General features: G+C 55.1%; 1 protein-coding gene across 2 annotated transcripts; it reads right to left on the reverse strand.

Moving 5' to 3' along the window:
* Positions 1 to 392: 392 nt before the first annotated feature.
* TFAP2C (transcription factor AP-2 gamma) lies at positions 393 to 13931 on the reverse strand. 2 transcript variants are annotated; one of them, XM_044262782.1, is made up of 7 exons: positions 13823 to 13931; positions 7370 to 7855; positions 7204 to 7255; positions 5845 to 6061; positions 5180 to 5298; positions 3227 to 3371; positions 393 to 1995 (listed from the first exon to the last, which is right to left on the reverse strand). In XM_044262782.1, exons 1-7 carry the CDS (start codon positions 13841 to 13843, stop codon positions 1710 to 1712), a joined length of 1326 nt encoding a protein of 441 aa, XP_044118717.1. In that variant the 5' UTR covers positions 13844 to 13931; the 3' UTR covers positions 393 to 1709. The 2 variants fall into 2 exon arrangements, with proteins under 2 accessions (XP_044118717.1, XP_044118716.1); XM_044262781.1 differs by lacking the exon at positions 13823 to 13931 and adding an exon at positions 9500 to 9778.
* Between the last annotated feature and the right edge of the window lie 1703 nt (positions 13932 to 15634).

Raw genomic sequence — 15634 nt, forward strand, 5'->3', positions numbered from 1 at the left:
CACGGATCACCTACCATCATTTCGTTTCCCTTCTCAAAATGTGGAGGCGGCAACTTGACCCTAATGTTTCTCAAGAGGGTAAGCCTTACACAAGAGGTTATTCCAACAGAAGGTCCCACACACCTCCTGACAGCCCTAGTGGCCAGAGAGGGGTTTTACACGCAGCGGAGGCCTGGGGCCCTGGAGGGCAAGGTCCTCCTGCAGCTGAGCTGTCTGTCTAGGGACAGAAAATGAAACTGCAGGCCTTCCCTTGGCACACAACCTTCCTGCTCGGTCCCCTTAACGAGGCTGCAGCCAACCATAAATAAATTGGGCTCTGTCACTATTCCACTCATCCTAGAGACTTTAAAAACAAAAAACAAAAAAAACAGTTTTAACCCAACTTTCACGGCTTCTATGGAGAATACTTTTTATTATACAAGTATCGTATACACAACGTTACTCGGGGAATGTTTACAGCCATTTCCAAACCTCCATTTGACCCCCCCCCAACCACGGTACCGCACACCCACCCATCTTCCGGTTCAGCGCGGTGGGAATGAGACACAAAGCTGTTGCTTCGTGAACAGAGTTTCAGTTAAATAGAAGCTTCCGCACCAAGAACAGAGGCCAGCATCCTAATTCTTCACACCCTGTGTACATTATGAATAAAACCTAAAAGTAGTGTTTTAGAGTACCCCACCACCTTGAGAAGTTAATATTAAAGTCAAATCCCATTTGTCAAAAAGTCTTAAGAAGTGCACCCATATTTACAGACCCCATTAAATTATGCATAAATAAAATCTGTACACTCAACGCACTGTTTCTCAACATACAAAGCCTCCTATGGGACTTGGGGGGGGGCGGTGGCGGACAGAAAAGAAAAAAACAACAACAACAACAAAAACCGCCTCATGCCTACCCTTTTCAAGTTTACTCAAAACCAAGACGTGAAATAAATACGCAAATAAAGCTTCAGTACCTTAAAGGAACAGAACATTTCAGAGCCTCTCATTTGAAGAGTTAACTCTCAGAATTTAAAAAAAAAAAAAAAAAAAAAAAACACAAAATAAAAACAACAAAAAAAAAAAACAACACAAAATCATCAGCAGGCTTCATTTCTACAAGTTTCGTAAAACCCAAAGGCCCCCTTTCAACAAGGGGTTTAAGTGTGTCAAAGACCACCTATTAAACTAGTCGCTAAGCGGAGAGAATCTTTGCTTCCTCCTGTCTGTAGGATTTGGTATCTGAAAAAGCCAGATAAATACTTTGAGATAAATATGGAGTGGACACAAAAAACCAGCCATGACCTTAACACTGCAAGTTACTGTCACTGACTCGCATCGACTGGACATTTCAACAGCTGTGGGTGTGGGTTTTCTCGTGAGCCCAGGGAATTTATTTAAAAGGTTCTAAAACTTGCAGCACCATGTTCAGAGAAAAGAATGGGGTTCAAAAGAATAAAATGAGCTTAATGAACAAAGAACCAGTACTTGTCACCTTCTGATAACTTGTCCCGAGTTAGAGACACACGCCAGCGCTAGAGAAAGAACACTAAGGAATCCAGGAGGGCACGTCAAGATCCAAAGATGAGTGGAGGCCTTTTTCACGGGAAGGTGGGTCACAAAGTGTCCCCCGGCCAGAAGGGTTCCCGGTCTGTCTGGGCGGAGACGGATGGTGAAGTCCTGTTCCCTCGAGACTCTTTGCAGCCCTTGGCTCACGCCCATTCTTCATTTTCTGTGCTTCTCCATTTTCTCCAGGGTTTTGCTAGAATCCGCAGGACTCTGGTCTCCGGGGTTCATGTAGGATTTGTCTAGGACTATCAGAGCCTCTTTGATGTAGTTCTGTAGAGCGGACACAGCAGCACAGATGGCCTGGCTGCCGAACCCGTGTGTGATCAGGCTGAAATGAGACAGGCAGTTCTGTATGTTCGTCTCCAAGACCGGGGCGGGCCGGTTGTTGCCGTTGGGAGTTCGGTCTTGATTGAGGAGGTCTGTGAATTCTTTACACACCTGCCTGGGAGGACAGTCAACACACACCAGTGAGCTCCATCTAGCCCTTGACAGGGCAAGAGGACAAAGCCCCTGACGAGTGGGTCACCCAGGAGGCGTTCAGAACTTTCCAAAGAAATCGACTTTGCTACTAATGGTCCAAGTCTGCACACGGAGCACCTACAACGCGACGTGCCAGGTCCTGAACTCAACTCTTCGCAAGGACTCTCCTTTAATCCCCGTCGTCAATTAGAAAAACTAACGGGATTAACCCCACAGAAGGCCAAGGTCACCAGGACTAGTGCGAGAGATGGGGGCCAGGGGGGCCGGGATTGCAGCCCAGGAGGTTACTTACAACGGATAGCTGCTTATTTGGTGCAGCTTGGTACACAGACACCAATTTCTTCTTCAAGAACCCCGAAAATCCCCATCTCCCCTAAAACTCACTGTTTATACAGCTGGTTCACTCTGCTTCCTTTTGCCCCATTTTCCGACTGGATGACCTCTGCCTTGTTTACCGTAATTTTTTAAACCAATTCACTGTTGGCTTCTAGGAGAAATCCTGGCAGCTGCACTAAAGTAGGATTTGGGACACGTAGCCTGCCCAGGTGTCTCCCACAAATCCAACCGGAATGTTACATTTAAAAAACAAAAAGTCGGGCGCCTGGGTGGCTCAGCGGGTTAAAGCCTCTGCCTTCGGCCCAGGTCGTGATCCCAGGACCCTGGGATCGAGCCCCGCATCGGGCTCTCTGCTCAGTGCAGAGCCTGCTTCTCTCTCTCTCTCTCTCTGCCTGCCTCTCTGCTACTTGTGTTCTCTGTCAAATGGATAAATAAAATCTTTAAAAAAAATAAAATAAAATAAAAAACAAAAAGTCTTATCAGGAGGCAGAAGGCACCCACCATCTTGACTGGATGGGACCAAACAAAGTGTTTCCAGTCACTTTTTGTAGGATAAAAGGATGGTTGAACTCTTCTGAGCTGCAGAACTCAGCAGCTCCAAAAACACTCTTTCCGGAACAATACATTCATCTGCCTTCTAAGTCAGACCCAAGAGCTCACTTTTCTGACTTGTCAGAGGAAAAGCCCCTGGCCAGCTCCTGTTCCTCCACACCGGCCCTCACTGACCCTTTCTTTCTTTCTGGAGCACCCTGGACATTTGGAGACAAACCGCAGCACACACCCCCCACCCCCAACCACCTCCCTGCCAAGTTCAAGATCAGAGCCCCGGGCCGTCAAATTCAAGTCTGGATACTCACTGTGCAGCCAGCAACATGTTCTTCCTAGCGGTCATCTCATTCCGCCCTCCAAGATGGGGTCTCGTGAGATACTCCGCCACGGGTTTACTAGGAAATTCTGCTTCACAGACATAGGCAAAGTCCCGAGCCAAATGAACAGCCTCACCTAAAATCACCAGCAATTGACAAGAGACTCAGGAGGTCTGTGTCACCCCTGGGAAACCTTCCCCTCCTCGTTCTCTAACCAGGAGGGTCTACCCATCACTTGGCATGTTAAAATGGAATCACCCAAAAGGAAAACCACTCAGCGCACATGTGGAACTCCCCTAGAAACACAGCAGGGAAACGCAAAGCGGGAGGGAAACAAGGACTGACATCTTTCACTGCCCTGGAATAACACTAAGCCGTCTTGACCCCCACGCTGAAGTTTCCTGAGACACACCCACGTTTTCCCTCGATAATAAAAATTAGCCTTGTGGAGAAGCAGGGAAACTTCAAGATAAGCGCGTTGCACAAAAGCGGACTGGTCACTTCTCTTTACGAAACCGACAAAGTCTTTGCTGGAGAAACTTCTTTTTAAACCAGGGTGCCCCGTTACTGAAGGAGGCAGGTCTCTGGGATGCTTTTCACCAAGAAAGGCAGGGCCATGTTTCCACTGGAAATTAGTGCAAACAGCCCAACTACGATCCTGGACTACCCGCCCTCTTTTGTACCAATCATCAGAGGGACAGAAAACCAACCCCGAGTCCTCTCCGACCAGAGATGCCAGGGCCTGGCTCCACGGTGCCAAGGCTGGCCAGAGCTTTCCAGAAACCCCCGAGAGTGGCACCCCATCCCCACCCCCTCTCCTCCACTTTGCCGCCCCAGACTTCCTAAATCTGAGAACTACTGTTTGGCACACACTTTCTTATCCAAGGACCTCAGCCCGGCTAGTAAGAAAACCTCCCGCGGAGCCACATACAGGCACCACGCACACAGAACCCACCATTCTCCATGCGGGGCAGCTATGCTCCAACCGGCAGCTCCTTTCTCCTGGCCCTGACCTCCAAAGACACTCGTAAAAAGGTAGAGGCGGGCTCTGCCAAGTCTCTTTCAGCATGCAGGAGCGCCATTAGACCAGGGACAGAAAGCGAGCCGAAGATCGCCTGGCCACCAGGCCACCAGCCCTCATTGGCTCCCCCAGCCCGGAGCGGAGCCCAGCGCCCTGCTGATTGGACGAGGGGCCGCTCTGGCCTTCAGATTAGCCCCTCGGTGCCCCACTCCATCTTCCCATGCCCAGCAACAGCGAGCTGGTTTTTGAAAAAAATTATTGCACTATTCCCTTAAGCGCCCCCCACTCACCCCCGCCTGGCCCCCACTTATTTTTAAGGCTGTAATTGCATTCTTGGCTCTCTTCCAGCTTGGGGGTACAGGCCCATTCAGTACACGAAAATGTTACATCCTACTATTTTAGGACTGGGGAGAGGGGCCCCACTAATTTTTTCTTCGTGCGGGAAAGGAACAAAGGGCTTGTGAACGGGGTTAGCCCCGCGTCCACAGGGGCTTTTCTCTTCCCGGACCACAATCCTGATACCTTACAGCTACCCAAGCTGGAAACAGCGCTTCTTCCCACCAACGCACAACCGGCTTTTTAAACAGTGTGCGGGAAGATCGATCCCTTCTCCAAAAACGGGTCCACTTGCTGGAAATGTCCCAACACCCTAAGGGTGAGAGTGCTTAGGTCAGGGAAACCGATTACTTTTCGCAGTGATTTTCTGAAGAACCCAGAACAGGATACTTAAGCAGTCAGGGGCTTCAGTGTGAACTCTTTCATAAAATTATTGTGATTCACTACAACGAACTCACGGCAACTCTTCTTCATCTCCGCTGCTGACAGGGCCATTTTTAAGCTTTCCTTCAGGGAAGAGTTAAGGACCCAGATGACCCAGTGCCAACTAAGAACACCATAAAACCAAAAAACAAAACTCCACTGACCTTCTACTAAGGACGTCAGGAGAGTGACGTGAGCAGCTTTCCGTCTCCCAGCTGGCAGATTCAACCCGATCTTGTCCAACTTCTCCCGCAAGGACCGGCCTCCATTTTTAGACTTGGCTCTGGGTACAAGAAAGTGAAGGGCAGCTAATTTCAAAACACTGCCACTTCAAAATTCTAAATTCCGGCTGTGCTGTGATCAAAGCAGAAATCTGCGGGAGTATCTACATTATGTGGCTCATAATCAGGTGATACAGGAGTCAGTCCCCTGTAATTAATTAATGCTCTCTCCTATCATCTCCAACATTTTTTCTTTCCAATCACAGAACATTCCGAATTGTGCTGGAGCAGATGAATTTACTGTAGCAGACCCCTGGGGCAACAAAACGCATGGGGCTCCCCCTTCTCCAATGGGATGCCACCACTTCATACGTGCAATCAAATCCTAAGCAAATGATAATCTGTGAGCGCTGTTTTAGCACTTCCTTCTACATCTGGCACTTTCCAAAAGGGAAGGAATGTACTAAAATTCTAAGCCCATTAGAATTCAGTGTTAAGTATAAATGTTACATAAATGTTAAAAATACCTCCTCGGTTCTTTTATGTTACTCACGGTCAACCACCCAACCACCGACCACCATGGCCAGAGTGTGTATGTCCCCATGTACCTTCTGAGAACACCTCCTAGCAAGGAGGCATTTAAGCACTCAGGCGGGGACAATCGCCTCTGGACTTCAGCAACTGTCACTTTGTATTTAGACGTGGAGCTGAGGAGGGACAATCTTCCCGGGACTGAGCAGAAGACCTCGCTGGGATTCATCACAGCCCCCACAAGCTCCTTCTGACAAGGGAGACTCAGTGGGTTCTTGGTCATTGAAATGGGACCTGTAAATAAGATCACAAGTGGCAGTCCCAAAAGCTGCACTTAGGAAAAAGGGACCCTTGCAAACCACTCACCAAATAACACTGCACGTTGGACTATGTAAATTACAAGCAGATTTTTTAAAGTCATAGTCTTCAAAGATAATCGAATCTAAAATTCACAAGTTAACACTTCACAGATAACTAGTCATGACCCGAAGCATGGAAGGTTTTCATTTTCGAGCCACTGTTAAAATCTGTTTAATTAGAACACTTGTTTTCGAAAGACTGCTTCAGCCCTAAATAAATGATTTTTTTTTTCTTCCTCACTCGACAGACAACCAAAATCACCAGACACATTCAGATCCCCTGCTGAAGACTTTCAGTGTGACTATCATGGTCAATTTTAAAATACAAACGAACACGTTCTATTACAAGTTTCCTGGGAAATCCAGTTTTATTTTCTGAGTTTTTCTTCAAAAAATCATTTCCCAACTGATTTCGAGCAGTTGAAGTTCCAGTAGCAGACCCGAACTACCTTTCACCCAGGACCAACTCCATCTCCAAAAACAGCCGCCAGGACTGGTAATCCCCTCAGTAGGCAAGCTAATTTCTCCAGACACTCCCTGCCTGATCCTATTTTCCAATCCCCTCCCCCACTACCCTGCATAAAACCCAGCTCTCACACACGCTGTCCCACCATGGTCCTTTTAAAGCTGTATATTTGGTAGGCCAAACTGTTTCAAAACCTTTTCTTACAGGTTAGAATAGAATCACATCTACTCTTGCAACAATGGTCACAAAATCGACCACCCAACTAAGGTATGTGGTGTCGTTTTTTTTCAGTGTTAACTCACTCTGGAAGACTAACAATGTAAAACCACCGCCCAATTCAAGGGATCATATTCCCCAAGAGAACACTCTATGGAGTAACAAATCCGGATTAATCTCTTACTGGAGACAGGTCCTAAGAGTCTTCCTACCATCCTTTCTCATTTAATGTGAAAAGAGATCTCTTCTTACTAAGAAAAACCTTCCTTCCTCCAGCCCCCATCAGTCCCTTCCCCAGCACAGATGTCCCCGGCCGGCCACCAAACGCCCCCACCTTCCCAAGCTACACGCATGGCCCGGGGGCGGGGGGAGAAAAGTTCGCTCTCACTACCTACCTTTGCGAATAACAGTCTGATCGTGCAGAAGCAGGTGCTGATCGTCAACATTCTGGGAAGAAACAACAAAGTTTCTCTTAAATTCGGGGGAGCCTGGGGGGAGGTGGTAGAAGCTGGGGGGCGAGCAGGTCCCGATTCGAGGGGCAAGAGCTCAGGAGCCGCTCACCTGCACCTCCTCCATCTGGTGCGTCATGTCGTGCAGCCCCAGGTTCTCAGCCAAGCCCGCGGCGTCCAGGGCGTGCGCGTGGGGCAACAGCAGGTCCGAGCGGCGGTAGGCATCCCTGCGGGCGCTCATGGCGCCACCCTCCAGGCCGGAGAGGTGGGGTAACAGGCCGGCCGGGCGCCCGTGGTGCGAGGGCAGGCCAGCCCCCTCCTGGCTCTGGCGGCCCGGCCAGGCCTGCTGCTGGCTGCCGGTGGGGGCTGGCTGGTGCAGGGGGTTGATGGCAGCGGCGTAAGCTTCTCCCAGATGCGAGTAGGGGTCGGCCGACTGCGAGTAGGCCAGCTGCTGGTAGGGCGGTGGGAAGTAGGGTGGTGGTTGGTATTCGGCGACTCCAGTATGGGAAAGGGGTGGCGCGGGGCTGTAGAGGTGCTGCCCGGCGGAGGAGAGGTGGGGGAGGCGCGGGTTCCCATTGCTGCTCGCGTCGTGGCGATCCTGGGAGAGAGAGAAGCAGAGACCCCGCTAGTACGAAACCCCGCTACTGCGAACTGACCGCAGCCGCGGGGCTGAGCGGCGAGTCCCCACGGGACCCACCGCACCAGTGCGGACCCAACCCGCTGGGGCTGCCCTCCGGCCGGGGGGCATCCGGAAGCAAAGTGCCCCGGGGGGTTCGTTGCAAACCCCGAGTCCACGGAGTAAATAGAGACTTCGAAAAACCTGGGGGAACGCGTCCTCAAAGCCCGGCGGCGAAGGCCTGGGCCCTGAGACGCCCAAGGCGCTCTGAAGCGCCCAGTCCGAACCCCAGGCCTTGGGCCACGAGAAGGCCAGGTCCGGGACAGGCGAAGAAGTCGGCATTCGGCGAGCACGATGCGGAGCCCGCTCGCTCACCAGCCCGCACATGGCAGCGCCAAACCAAAGAACCTGGGGCACCTCCGAGCGCGGATAAAGCGCACAAAGCGGGAAGTGCGCATCTTCCCCGCCCCAGGGACCCTCCCCTTCCACGCCCTCAGGACAAAGACCTCCGGGGAAGCAACACTCCCGAGCAGGCTTGCCACCCAGCGCCGCCGAGCAGCTTGGGCAGGCACGCACCGCAGCTGGGGCTGTCCTCCCTGCTAGCCGCGTCCCGAACAAGAGGGGATACAGCAAGTGAGGCCGCCCTGCCCGGCCGCGATCAGTGTCCCCACAGATCGGGGCACAGGGGGAGAATGAAGGACTCCGAATATTGGGCAACCTTGCCTGCGCACGTCCCTTGCCCCAAGGCTCTCTGACTTAATTCTCAAAGGACTTGTCTCCCTGGGTTCGAGGGGTCACAGGGGTAGCGGGGAACCCGGAGAAACATGGCACTGTCGCCCCCTAGCGGAAGTGCCCGGGCCTGCCGACAGGGGCAGCCCCTTGAGGTCCCGCGGGCGCGCAGCCCTCTCGCGGCCCCCCAGCCCCGGCTCCGCTCCGCCAGCGCCCTGGCGCACACCTCCGGCCGCCCGCGTCTTCCTCTTCCCGCTCGCCGCCTCCCTCCCTCCCACTCTCCGAAACTCTAGCTCAACCTGTCCGACTGGCTGGAGCACTCCCGAGCGCTTACGGCCCCATCTGGCCCCAGGGCCCCCCCCAACACTCCCCAGCCCCCACTTCACTTAAAAGCCAAACTTCTGTCCTTTTCTTGTTTCCCCGAGGAGTTAGCGGGGCAGGTGACAAGCCCGCCTCAGAAGAGACTCTGCAAAGGTGTCGCCGGCAAGTCGCCTCGTCTGACCCCTTTGGACGGAGATATGGTGCGTAAAAGCCACGTCTAAGGGTTGTAGACGGGACGCTCTTCCGAGAAAAGGGGAAGAAGGGACTGTTTTGCTTCGCAGGAGACCGACCGGTAAGCTCTGCGGGTGGGATCTGCCATTCTCTCGTTCCAGGTCCTGTTCCCGAGGGTGGGTGTTTAGGAAAAGGCCCGATTCAGGAAGAGAGCCCCGGAGAAACGGACTAGGGGGCGCAGGAAAGTGGACCCAGTCCCATCGAGGGACAGAGGCTGGTGCCTGCTCGCTGCTCCCTGCGCACCCTCGCCCTCGCCCTCGCCCTCGCCCCCACCTGGGTCCAGCGGCCCCTGCCTCCCGGGCTGTACTCGGGCGGGGCCAGAGTGCGCCCCTGCGCCCAGCTCACCTCGCAGTCCTCTTCATACTTGACATTATCGGTTATTTTCCACAACATGGCGTCCGGCGTCCCCCAAAACAGTCGCCAGTTCAATCCAGGCTCCCCCCACCCCCCGAGCGGTAAATCCAAAATGGGGGTCACGGTGGCTAGCCGTCTGCCGCCGCCCCCGCCACGCGAGGGCCTCGCTGTCCGGGTCACTGGACGCGCATCGGCGGCTCTGCGAGCGTAGATGCTACCGCCGCGCGTGTTACAAGCCGCTGCCGGGGACCCGGGAAGCCGCGCCCGCACTGTGTGTCCCGGCAATAGCCGGGGGACCCGGGCGCCTTAATGAGAAGGAAATTATCATAACTCCTCCCCGGGGGCCGGCACCAAGGCCCAGGCTCCGGGCGGGGCAGCCCCCAGCCAGTCCCAGCCTAGCTCCGCCCTGCACCCCGGCGGGGCGCCGAGCTGAGAACCAAGCTGCGGGGGGCAAGGAGAGGAGGCGCGTGGGCGGCCCCTCTCTGACAGCCGCCGACCAGCTAGGTCGGGGTCCCCAGTCGCGCCTTCCATCAGTATCCCCGACATGCGAGGATGGCAGAGCTGGGGCCCGGGATCCACATACCTAAGAGCCCCCCTTCTTTTTTTCCAGCGCGCCTTCCCCCATCCTCCAAAAGACGTTGTCACCTGGAGTTAAGAGACCCCGCGTTCGGATATCTTAACAGCTAGGGTCTCCCTCATTTGGTAAAATGTCCCACCCCACCCACTCACGGAGACTTCAGGTTTGGGCTGGGATCTTGCAGCCAGAGCCCCGACCCCTCCGAGAGACGCCTCCCCTTCCCTCCCTCTCCTTGGTCATAGCGCCGGCCCATTCCTCCGAGGGGCTGGAAGAGCGAAGGCCTCTGGGGAAGTCTGCCCCGAGCCCCACGGAGCGGGCGGGCCTCCACCAGCCAACGGCGTCTGGCCGCCATCGCCCCAAGGTGCATCTCCGCCGCTGACTGCGGCTGGGGGTCACCCGCGCGCCCTCACCCAGCCCTGCCCAGCCCTGCCCAGCGCTGGCTCGGCAGCTGCCTCCGACGGGCCAGGCACTCAGAAGCCTCAACTCATGCAGGAAAAGGTGCGGGGCGGAACCCAACCCAGGCGCCACGCGCGGGGGAAGGGAGGAGGTGGGAGAAGAGGGAGGGGCCGGAGACGGACCCCGCGCGTGGGATGAGTTACCCCAGTTCTGCAGATGCAGACGGAAAACGAAAGTTACGCAGAAACGCTGCCTCTAGCCCCAATATTTATTTGCCACCCCACCTGAACGCAATGCGCAATATTAAAAATTTTTTAAAGAAACGAAATCCATTGGCCCAATTACTGTAACTGACCTTTTTCACTGCAGGGAAAGTCGCTAATTTTCAAGGGCGAATTTTACTGGGACGTCCCGTCTGGCTCCAGGATCTGAATTTAAACATTCTGACAGAATTGGAGAAGGGGACTATTTCGATCTGATTCTGAATCTGGCTGTGCAGTAATTAATACCCGTGGGTACCGGGCCCGGCCTGGGGCGGACGCTGGCCCATCTACAGAATGATCTGCGCACACCGCCTTCCTGCTCTGTCTCGGGGTGGTCTGAGCTCTGGCATGTCTTCAGACCCACATGGGCCTAAAATAAAATAACTGAAATAAAAATGGGCGTCCTCCAAGCGAATGTCCTCTGTTGCCTTAGAGTAGACAGACTGAGGCGATAGTCCTACCAAATGTGGGAACAAAACCTGGTAGTGAAACCACCGGGGGCTTTTCGGGGCTTTGCACTATAAAATACAAAGGATGTGCACACACTACCCCGGACACCTCGCTTCCAAAACACCGAGGCCTGCGGGCAAAATAACCTCAAAAGCAGCGTTCCTGGTATGGGGGGAGGGGGGCGGGGGCACCTGTGCAACGCAGGAATCAGAAAACGGGCGCAACAGGACGTGGAAGGTTGGGGTCCCAGGCACTCGCGAGAGGGAAGCTGCGCGCCTCCTTCGGGCTCTCCAGACTCCCAGAGCGGTGAGGCGGAGGCTCCACGCTGGGCCTTCTAGACCCGGGTTTGACTCAAAGACCCCGCCTGGGGTGCAACTTGAACAAGTTGTCTCGTCCACGCCGCCAACTTTTCCCCCAGGCAGGTTTGGAACCTGGGAGGGCAGAAAACGGGCCATCCCCCACCACCACCACCACCAAACCCCAGGCCCCGCTATCCCTCCTTCCCGCAGCAGCCGTGCCCGAAGCAACCCGTAGGGACAGAGATTCCTCCCAGCCCGGGGGGAGAGGCAAATGGAGCCGATGGCCCCGAGGGACTGTGCGCCTCCTTTCGGGGAGCCCCAGGGGCCTAGACGTTTCCGAAACGCTGGGCAAGAGCCATTCATTCCCCAGGCAGCGCCCTGGACACCCGCGCTGCCCCCCTCTCCCAGGGCACGCGTTCAAGCCAGAGCGCGGCTTCCGCGCCCCGGATGAAGGCGGCGCAAACAAATGCTCCATCTTCTCGGCCCTGCAGACCCTGCCCAAACACGCGCACCCCCGGCTCGCGGCGGGAACCCAGGCACGCGCGCACCCGGGAGGGAAGCCTCAGCCCTTCTTTGAGCTCTAGGTTTCTTCCCTCTGCGGGAAGCAGGGAGCGCAAAGCTCCCGCACCCGGGACGGACCTCCCTCCGAAGCCCCCGCCCCTCACCGCGGGAAGACCCGGGCCCGCGCGGCTGCGCCCCCGGGCAGCCGCCGCTCCAGGAAAGGTACCCCCTCAGGACCCTCCGAGGCTTCGCAGCCGCTTAACTGTAAACAGAATTAGGGGATCCCGGGGCTCGTGAGCCTCGCAGAACGCCACGCAAAATCAGGGACATGGGGGTAGGTAGTGGGTTGTCCGCTGCTCTCTCTGTCGCCCCCTAGGGGGCCTGCGCTCGCACTCACTCGAAGCCGGGACCCCGGCCCCGACCCAGCCCGCTCCGACCGCCCAAGAAACCCGAATCGGAAGACCGGGAGGCGTCCGCGTAGAAGCGCAGGCGGGAGACCGCGGCCGCCTCCAACTTTCCGCCCCCGCAAACCGAGGAAGGCTGCGGGGCAGGTAGAGCTGGATCCGGGTTGGCCGGAGTCTTTTCCCGCCCCAGGGAGGGGACGCCCGGAGCTGCAGGTGGAGGCCCCCGAGCGCCCGGGAGGACGCAGCGCCGCGCAAGGTGTCTGTCCCGCCCCTTGGAGCAGCGTGAGCTCCCGCAGAGACCGCGGCTAGGCGGCCAGCGGGGTTAAGCAAAGCAGCAAAGCGGGGGCCTGCAGCAATCGAAGAGCGCGCCCCTTCACGCGTCCTACACTCTACTCCACGACCTCCCTTCGCGGCACCGTCAGCCCGCTGGACAGACACACTTGGCAGCAGAGTCCGCCCAACGGTCTAAGCCCACTCCAGGGGCACGCCCTGGGGCGCCACATGCATCATTTCACAGCCACTCCAAAATAACAGCAATAACATAAAAATAGCAGGTTGTTTTGATAGTGTGCAAGGCGGCCGCCGCACACACATAGAGGCTTCCTACTTAACCCAGGCTCCGACCCGACTCCACTTACTGCTCACGTCTGGGCGCGCGGCCACAGGCCGGGGCTGGAACGGGGCTTCGCGGCCTGCAGCTCTTCTTCGCAAAATCTGCTTATTACAAATGAACAGAGAGTCGCGGGTGCTAAGGGAACCTGCGGGACCCAGGCCCCGGGAGGGCCCAGGTGCATCTCTGAGTCTGGGCGCTCATTTGAAGAACGCTCGCCAGGTGCAGAGCCCGTGGGTATAGTCTCTAACTTGACGATCACGGCCCCATTTCGCAGCAGGCGAAGGTGAATTTTTGGTCGTCCAACTACCTCAAAGCCACAAACATGCCTGCTATTCAAAGGCCACCTCCCTCGCGGCTCTCCTGGAAACCTGTTAGAGACAAGCCTAGCTCTCGCCTCCCCCCTCCCCACGCCCGGGTGGACCGCCGCCCTCCAGAGGCCACGCTCGGCTGCAGTGCCTGTCACTTCCCCACTAAATCCCAGGGCCCACTCGGGCGCATTCTAACCGCTCCGAGCGCAGGCAGCCGGACTAAGGCTCCAGCCCCGCGTCCCCGGAGGCCTTCTGGGCTCGGTGTCCTGGGACACCATCCACCTCCAGGCCAACTACGCCCGGCGGCCTTAACGCATTTCTCTGATCGCCTCCAGGCGACGAGGAGGCCCATTGTGGCCAGGCGCCCCGCGACCGCGGACTCGGCTTCCAGCGCCCAGGAGCCACCCTGCGTCCCCACGCGCGCCCTCCCCACCCTGCGGGCATCCTCCCGCACGCCTCTCCTCCCTGCGGGTCGGCCCTCCACCCAGCACCTTTCTTCTCACCCTTAGGAGCTGGAAATTCATGTCGTCACCTCTTCCACTTCTGTTGAGTGGAGGATTTTTAAAACGGGAGCAAGGCTGGAAGAGATCCCCAAGGGCCCAGTCGTGTGCCGCAAAGTGCTCCGAGGTTTATTTAATTAACGGAAGGGGGAAGTGCAGAGGGGTGGGGGGGGTTCAATTCACAGCCAAAACCGGCTATCGCGATTGGAAGACACACCTGAAAGGTCGTGGTTACTCCTCCCCCGCCCCCTCCCCTTGGAAACTGTAAACTCGCCAATTGAAAAGGGTCTTCCCCGGCGTCTTGAGCGCTCTTGACGCCTGTGTGACAAGCAGTGTGCACGAGGGCTTCTTGCAGCGCGAAATTCTCTTAAATGTCCTCTAGGGCTTGCTGGCAAAGGACATTTTAAATCTATCTGGTCTCCGAAGCTGGATCTGTTAACATTGCCGTCAGTTCTCAGACGTCTTTTCTGGCTCTGATGGAACTTGAGGCCCCACACAGGGTTCCAGGTCGCGTTCAAACTGAACCACTGCGCAGTGAATTCCCTGGGGGAGAGGAGCTGGGTGGACTTGGGGTGTCTTCCTTCTTTCCCTGGGGAAATTTGCCTGCACCTTGGTTATCCCCACTATTTGCCTTAAGAACAAGGGTGAAGAGCTTTGGTTACAACAAACAAAACCCCCTAAGAAACAAAAACAAAAGGGGCGCCTGGGTGGCTCAGTGGGTTAAAGCCTCTGCTTTTGGCTCAGGTCATGATCCCAGGGTCGTGGGATCGAGCCCCGCACCAGGCTCTCTGCTCAGCAGGGTCCTGCTTTCTCTCTCTGCTTGCCTCTCTGCCTACCTGTGATCTCTGTCAAATAAATAAATAAAATCTGGGAAAAAAAAAAAAAAAGAAACAAAAGCAAAAACAGTGGAGACAGCCCCGGAAAATGCAGTTTTCTAAAGGAAGACAGTCAACACAGAAGTAAATGCCCCTGAGATCACCCCGACCCGCAGGAGAAGTTTGATATTCAGAGAAGTGGTCCTTCGTTCCCTGTCTCCTCCATGGTTTTTACACAGAACCTGCCCAGGCAACCCAAAATGCTACCCCCCCTCCCCCAGGGAGGTGAGTTGAAAACTTATCCAAGATATGCCTTTAGAAAAGAGAAAGAAGGGGGGGGCAGAAAAACTGCACGTTTCAACCCCACCTACTGGTAAACTCCTTCCAGTTTCTCTGTTTCCCAGTTATCTTCACAGGCACGGTTTTTTAAGAGCGCCATGCTAGAACCATTCATGGAGGGAAATGCATATTTTTACATTTCTCAAAACAAAAACGGATACAGGCACAGCCACAATTTAGTGTAAAAGGGTTTAAACATGGATTCTTAGCCAGCACTGACCTGGGCAAAAATAGAATACAAAACTACCTGGAAACTGAGCTTGGCTGCGGATATCACTGGGATTTTGATCATTAATATTCTTCTAATCTGAGATCAACACATGCTGCGCTTTCTGGTTCTGCTGCAGGAATAGCTCCAAGGCCACAGGCCACACAGTTTTGGGGTAGCCACACCCAGCAATAGAATAAGGCTGAGGGGGAGGGGTGTGGAGAGAAAACTGTCTTTATTTCCTTATGGTTGGGCTTTTGTTTTCCTTTGGAAGGGGGCTGCAATTAATGTGTCTTGCTTTAACTTTTTTCGGTTCTTATTTAAGTCACCTCTACACCCAACGAGGGGCTCAAACTCATGACCACAAGCAAGACTCGTTCGAGCCTCCCACCAAGCCACCCAGGCGCCCCTTAATTGTTTTCGTTTTTGTTTTTGTTTTTTTTAATGAACACA

Source organism: Neovison vison, chromosome 8 (genome assembly GCF_020171115.1).
Source record: "Neovison vison isolate M4711 chromosome 8, ASM_NN_V1, whole genome shotgun sequence".
Lineage (NCBI taxonomy): Eukaryota > Metazoa > Chordata > Mammalia > Carnivora > Mustelidae > Neogale > Neogale vison.

Excerpts from the sequence above, each read along its gene's own strand:
- TFAP2C (XM_044262781.1), bottom strand. The coding sequence starts at position 9,547 with ATGTTGTGGAAAATAACCGATAATGTCAAGTATGAAGAGGACTGCGAG. Across the intron at positions 6,062-7,203 it reads TCAGACTGTTATTCGCAAAG|GTCCCATTTCAATGACCAAG; the intron begins GTAGGTAGTGAG and ends TCTTATTTACAG. Across the intron at positions 1,996-3,226 it reads AACATGTTGCTGGCTGCACA|GCAGGTGTGTAAAGAATTCA; the intron begins GTGAGTATCCAG and ends CTGTCCTCCCAG.